Genomic DNA, 6,784 nt, shown 5'->3' on the forward strand with positions numbered 1-6,784 from the left:
GGTATTTCGTAAAAAAAAATAAATAAATAAATAAAAATAATACCCGTTTTCTTATCAATTTTTAAATGGATAATTCTTTTGGACAAACAGAACAGCGGATGTCAGATAATCATGAATTATTTCGCGATCGGACGATCTCATTTTTTATGACTATAAAGGAAACGAGACGTATAATCGCATTATTTTCTAGAGATAATACGTAAATACTGTAAAAAGTTAAAAACATTTCCAAGCAAACTATCTTCATCCACCACTCAATTGTATAAGTTATTTATTTTAATTATAAATATGATTTACAAATTTCCAACCCTTAAAACCCTCCATCAGCATCCTATAAATATGCGGACGGCAGATAGTTAAAGAACACGTTCGTTCCAAGACATACGAGTGCTTATATAGATCAGCAGCTCCCATGGCGGCCAATATTGGCCTGTAAAATCCGGTAACGAGTTATAATTTAAAAGCGATCACATAGATGAAACTCGAGTTCCTGAAATAGGAAATAGAAAAAAAAAATTTTTTTAACTGATTATCCATATATTTAATAAATATTGTTGCATTGTTTTGTTTTGTTTGGATTTTTTTCTAAATTGTTGCTTTTTATTTTGTTTTATAATTTTTATTTATTTAATAAAGTGAAACTGAACACTTAGGTTTTGTACGTAAAATTAAAATAACTGAATTTAAAAAAAAAAAAAAGCGATGCAATGCATGCAATAATAATATTAGTAAAAAAAATAAATAAAATACAAGTAAATCAGTGTTTGTTTTTTTTTTTGTTTTTTCTTATTTTGTTTCGTTTTTTTCTCTTAGGAACCAGAGTTTTATTTTGTGTGATCGCCTTTCGTCTTTTATAATTTGTTACACCAGATTCTACCGAACCAATATTGGCAGCCATGGGGTTTGATCAATAGTTACCGACATATGGTGTGAAGTTGATATCTTCCGGAGGGATGAAAAGAAACCCCCAATGAAATTCCAAGTCAATATAGAACAATTTTTGTTTCCAAACTTAGTTTTATTTAATGTATATTAATATTTGTCAACAAGATTGTTGTTTTTTTATATATATTTTTTTTATTTCTCGAACAAAAATCACATTTCACAATGTGTTAAAACGTTTTAGCGAAGAAAATATAGGGGGAAAAATGCAATTTAATGGAAAAAGTAATTTTAAAATAGTATTTTATTTGGAAACCCAGCATGTTAGAAAGAATTTATAAATAAATAAATCAATTTAAAATTCAGAAAAAGATGATTTTCTTACAAAAATAAATTAAAATAAAAAAGATTATTATTACGCTAATGGCCATCCGTAGAAAACACCAGTTGTCAAAGTCGTTCAGAAATTATTAATATAGACATCATTTTAGATTAAAATTAAAGCTTTTATAAATGATTAAAACCAAAAACTATTTTCATGCAATATTTGATATTTAAAAAACAATATATTTACACGTTTGATTATTTTAACATCAATCAAAACTTGCTCTATTTCTTTCAACAAATGCAACGAACGTTATTTTCAACAAATCAAGGAAGTAAGGATCGATTGGCGTTTTTAAATGGTTGAGATTTTAAGTGAAAAAATAGTTTGTTTTTAAATATTTATTAGCATTTTTTAATTATGATGAATAGTTTTAAGTTAAAATATTCATATGGAAACAATTGCTAATATTTTTTCTAATGTTCACAAGCGGGGAAAATGAGTTCAAAAATAAGGGGACGTCCTACTAGAAATTTTTTTTTTTTCACAATCTTGAATATTAAAAAGATGTGGGATTGGCTTTTTACGAAAAATAAAAAAGAAAATTATTTTTGTTTTTTTTACGAAAATCTTTTTTTTTTCTAAAAGTAATTAAAATAGACGAAAGCAAATCGAATATCTTTTGTAATTCGATTAAAATATTTTTTAAATTTTTAACGCCTTTTTTATTGTTTACAAAGATTGGAGAATTAATTAGCAAAACTGTTCGAAATTCTCGATGAATGAACAGAAAATGTTTGAAAAAAAAAAAAATAAATAAAATAAACTTATTGTTCCGAGCTATTTTTTTTGGGGGGGGGGTGCTAATGCAGAGAGTGATCCGCGCTATTTTTTAAATCGTATTTCCACGTTTAATTAAAGTTTTTATTTTTTTTTTTTTTTTATTCAATTGTAAGGTTAAAGTATAGAATAGGTACAAAACACTCTCCCCTCCCCATGTTAAGAATGGCTTTTTAAATAATAACGTTATTATTTCAGCACGGATCAATAAGTGCATGCATGTGCATGACTGCACGTGAGTACCTTTTTTAATAAGATTTTCCAGTTAAATTTAAGTTTTACGTGTTTTTTTTGTTTTTTTTAATTATTAAATTGTTAGGTGAAAGTACAGAATAGTTAAACCACCCTCCCCAAGTTAAGAATGGCTTCCCAAATATTTCAGCACGATACAATGAGTGCATAAGTACCAAAAATAATTTTAAATACTTGAGTTTACTTCTTTTTTTTTTTTTACTTATGCAGAATACGGATCGTGCTGAAATAACGTTATTATACACCCGTTCTTAACAGTAGGAAAGCGAAAGCGATTGTTTTGTGCGTACTTTCACCTAACAAACAAAAATACTATAAAAATTGAATTTAACTTGATATTAACAAAAAAGAAGCTAAGTCCGTATTCTGCATAAGTATACGTTTTTTACATTTCAATATAATAAAAGAAGTAGGAGATAATTTCACGTGTGTACGTGTTTCTACTTCGTATGACTAACACTTTTTTTATACTATACATCACATACATCGGTTATTTAAATTTAAAAAAAAATGCAATATCGTAAAGTACTAAAACGATTTTTATCTTATTTTAAAAAAATTAATTTAATTAAAAATAAAAAGACGAAAATACAAATACGTTAGGAAAAACACCGGGTAATTTGTACTAATTTAAACAAAAATGTTAAAAAAATATTTCAAATAAAATAAATAAAAATAGTTGTAATTTACGGTTGATATTTTGTTCTTTTTATATAAAAAAATCTTTATTTTTGTATGAAATTCATTTGGAAATTAATTTAGATGAATTGAGAAATAGAGAAAATATACAGGGACAATTTTAGTATAAAATAATTAAAATAATTCGTTATAGTACGTCTTACACGTGTTTCTTAGAATAGCGGAAGATCATTAAACAACTCATCAGAGACAAATGTTCTAATAATATATATATATATATATATATATATATATATATATATATATATGGAAATCGCTCAAGACAAGACATGAAGCTTCTTGATGTAAAGAAATAAGAACGAATGCTGATTATTGCAAAAACAAGTGATGCCAGATGCCTATGACCTTAGTCTTGAAAAGATCAAGTTGTATGTATAAGGAAAACAGGAAGCAGGAAAGAGTTCCATAACCTTGCAGTCCTTGGAAAGAAGCTACTGGAATCGGAAGCTGTATTACAATGAGGTATTAAAACAACGAACTGATGGAGACCACGAGAGCAACGAGTCAAACGAGCTGAAACAAAGGAAGCAGGGAATAGATCAGACAATTCTGAAGAACACATGCCATAATAATATTTATAGAAAAGACTGAGACTAGCAACATCACATCTGTGAGAAAGAGGCTGCAGAGAAGAAGAAAAGATAGGGCCAATCAAATTACAGATATGATTCTGCAATTTATCAAGAACCCTTAAATGGGACAGATTCACCAGCCCAAATATGACAACATGGTCTGATATTATACCCACATAAGCATGGTCTGATATTATACCCACATAAGCATGGTCTGATATTATACCCACATAAGCATGATAAATAAAATTTTTACTAGATCTTTGCCTACCAGGCGTTGCCCTGGAACTCTTTAATTTTCTTTTTCTTTCGTCCCCCTTTTTTAAGTACGATTTTCGAAAATTAAATTGAATTACAGTATCGTTTGACGAAATTGTTATAAAACTATTATGATTTGTTCAAGTTATGCGGTTTTAATCTTTTCTGTTTATAAAATTATTGGGTGTAAATAGATTCCAAATCTTTCAATCTGTAAATTATTAGTTTGTTTTACAATCCATAGAGGTATGAAAAAGTGGTCGGTGTCAAAAATTTTAAAAAAATATAGCAAATAAATGTTCTCAAAGGCAAGATGAGTTACTCTTCTACCTATCTGGAAAAGTTTGTAGTGGTTTTATTCACTTTAAAACGTTTATTTGATTCGAACAACATATAGTGTCGAGTGTTAGATGAGAACAAGAAAAATGGCCGCGAATTGACACCTAAATGTTTGAAGTTTTGATAATGACCTAAAGATAAAAGTCTATACAAAATGCTGTCAGAAACCCACCTAATATATATCCATCCCACACGATAAAATAACACGATTGCAAAACAAGCCCGAAATTTCTTTCAGATTTTGAAGGGTCATAAAGTAATCACTTCTAAGATTAAAATGGCCGACTTGTTTACAAAGAAAACGAAATGCATTTTGGTGGATTTAATTTCGTGATTAATAAAATCACATAGGAGTGACATACACACGAGAAGTGCTCACACTATTTTATAAATAAACAGCAGACAATACAGAATGGATACGAGATTTATTAAAAACAAAGATGTCCACTAAAGGGACATAATGAATAAAGTCTATATTTCGGTTCCTGTCGCCATTGTTTTATTCAATAAACGTTACTATTGGCGACATTATTTTTAAGGAAATGCAGTTGAGAAATTTGAATAGATAGAATTGGATAACCTTAATATTTGTGACCTATTTGAGTTAATAAAAAAATGTGGTTAACTTTACGATTACTGTTTCCAATTCACTTCCGGTTGCCCTTCCTCATGTTAAGATTTTTTTTTTTTATGGTTCTTATGTACTTATTTTGTACCGTGCTTTTTTTTTTTTTTTAATAGTATTTCAAAATTCAATTCAAGTTTCACGATATTTTTTTTATTAAATTGTTAGGTGAAAGTACAGAATATTTACAAAACATCTCCATTCCACATGTTAAGAATGGCTTTCGAAATAACGTTAATATTTCAGAAAAAAAAGAACACAAAGTTGAAGAAAGTTAAATTTTTGGTTGGACCAAATTGCTATGAAACTAGAAATAGTAATTTTTTGATATCCATGTTAAAAGCTGAAAAGTTCAAGATAACAATTGTTTTAATCAATAACCAAAACAAGAGATGCCAAAAGAGGCGTGTGATAAATATTTAGGTGCGTATACAAAGAAAGGCGACAGATCGTTTTTTGTTTTTGTTTTTTTTTTTTAATAACATTGCAGAAACAAGGGACAGAACTCAGAATGCTTATTTTAAATAGCATCAACTTTTTGTTTATTGTTTGGTATTTAATTATTTTTTATATAAATTAACCGATACAGAACTTGAAATTATTCAAAATTTAATTTCTTGTGCTATTTTTTAAATAGTATTTTCTAGTTAAATTCAAGTTTCGTGATATCTTTTTATTAAATTGTTAGGTAGAATGGTTACAAACATTCTCCCCTCCCCATGTTAAAAATGGCGTTCAAAATAATGTTATTACTCCAACACGGTAATATAAGTGCATGCATAACCAATGTTTTTTTCTGTTTAACTAAATTGGTACTAATGCACTTATTGTACCGCCCTAAATTAATAACCTTATTTAGAAAGCCATTCTTAACACGGGGAGGGTGTTTTTATAAGTATTCTGCACCAGCATCTAACAATTTAATAATAATGATAAATCTCCATTATTTTACGATTTTTCTTCCTTGTTTGATCCGTCGCCTTTCTTTGTACAAGAACCAATGTTTAGGTACTTATGCAGAATACGGACCGTGCTGAAATAATAACGTTGATAAATATTTATTATATCTCTTGTGGAATCACTTGTTTGGATTAATTTTTTTTTTTTTTTTTTTTTTTTTTTTTTTTTTACTAGGATTTTTTTAAATTTCAACTTGAAATATCAATAAATAAAAATAAAATAAAAAACAGTACGCGGAAGATAAGACAAAAACAATGAGGAAACCTGGCAGAAATATTCCAATGAAGGCACCAAAAAGACTCACCATTATGTTCCGCAAAGATATTCCCCGACGAGATCCTCGGTTCTTTTGTCTTTGACAATTTAGTTTTGCTCGAACTAGTCGACCTGGACTCCTTAGTCTGTTGGGCTCCCATAATTTATTAAAAAATAAAATCCACCAGTCGCGTTTATATAGGCATATGTATACTTACAAACTAAGTATAAAATTCAATTTTCTTTGCTAATAACCCCCACTGATGTATACATGCGTATATATATATACATCTACATATATACGTATTTAAAGCGTGTTGTCTGCATTGATGCAGTTGTAATATTTGTGTAGAATTAAAAAATGTGTTGATTAATTCTACGTGTGTAGATTCGAATTTGTGTCCATGGATTTTAGGAGATCCATCTCGGCATGCATGGACATAGGGAAAAAGATGCGGGTATTTTGTAGGCGTGTGTGTGTAGACAGAAAAAACAAATGCGTTAAAAGAAAAATTATATATATAAATATATATAGAGAGAGAGACACTTTTATGGGTGTTTATACTTAATAGGTCTAAATGTGTGTATGATTGAAGAATTTGATTTTGGGAAAATAAAACAAAAGAAAGAAAGAGTGTGTTTGTTTGTGTGAAAGAGAGAGAGAGGGAATAAAAAGGTTATATAAAAAAGGAAAGAATATATATATATATATATATATATACACACACACACACTTGAATGTGTTTATAATTTTAGATATGTATATATATATATATA

General features: G+C 28.2%; 1 protein-coding gene across 1 annotated transcript in view; it reads right to left on the reverse strand.

Annotated features, from left to right (window-relative positions):
- LOC145291919 (uncharacterized) overlaps positions 1-6,315 on the reverse strand; it is a 411,504-nt gene extending 405,189 nt beyond the window's left edge. Inside the window, exon 1 of the mRNA XM_080137767.1 lies at positions 6,057-6,315. Within this exon, the coding sequence (XP_079993893.1) occupies positions 6,057-6,168 (112 nt within the window). The 5' untranslated portion in view covers positions 6,169-6,315. The remainder of the gene's footprint in view (positions 1-6,056) is intronic.
- Between the last annotated feature and the right edge of the window lie 469 nt (positions 6,316-6,784).

This window comes from Euprymna scolopes, chromosome 13 (genome assembly GCF_053919585.1).
Source record: "Euprymna scolopes isolate OS-2025 chromosome 13, ASM5391958v1, whole genome shotgun sequence".
Lineage (NCBI taxonomy): Eukaryota > Metazoa > Mollusca > Cephalopoda > Sepiida > Sepiolidae > Euprymna > Euprymna scolopes.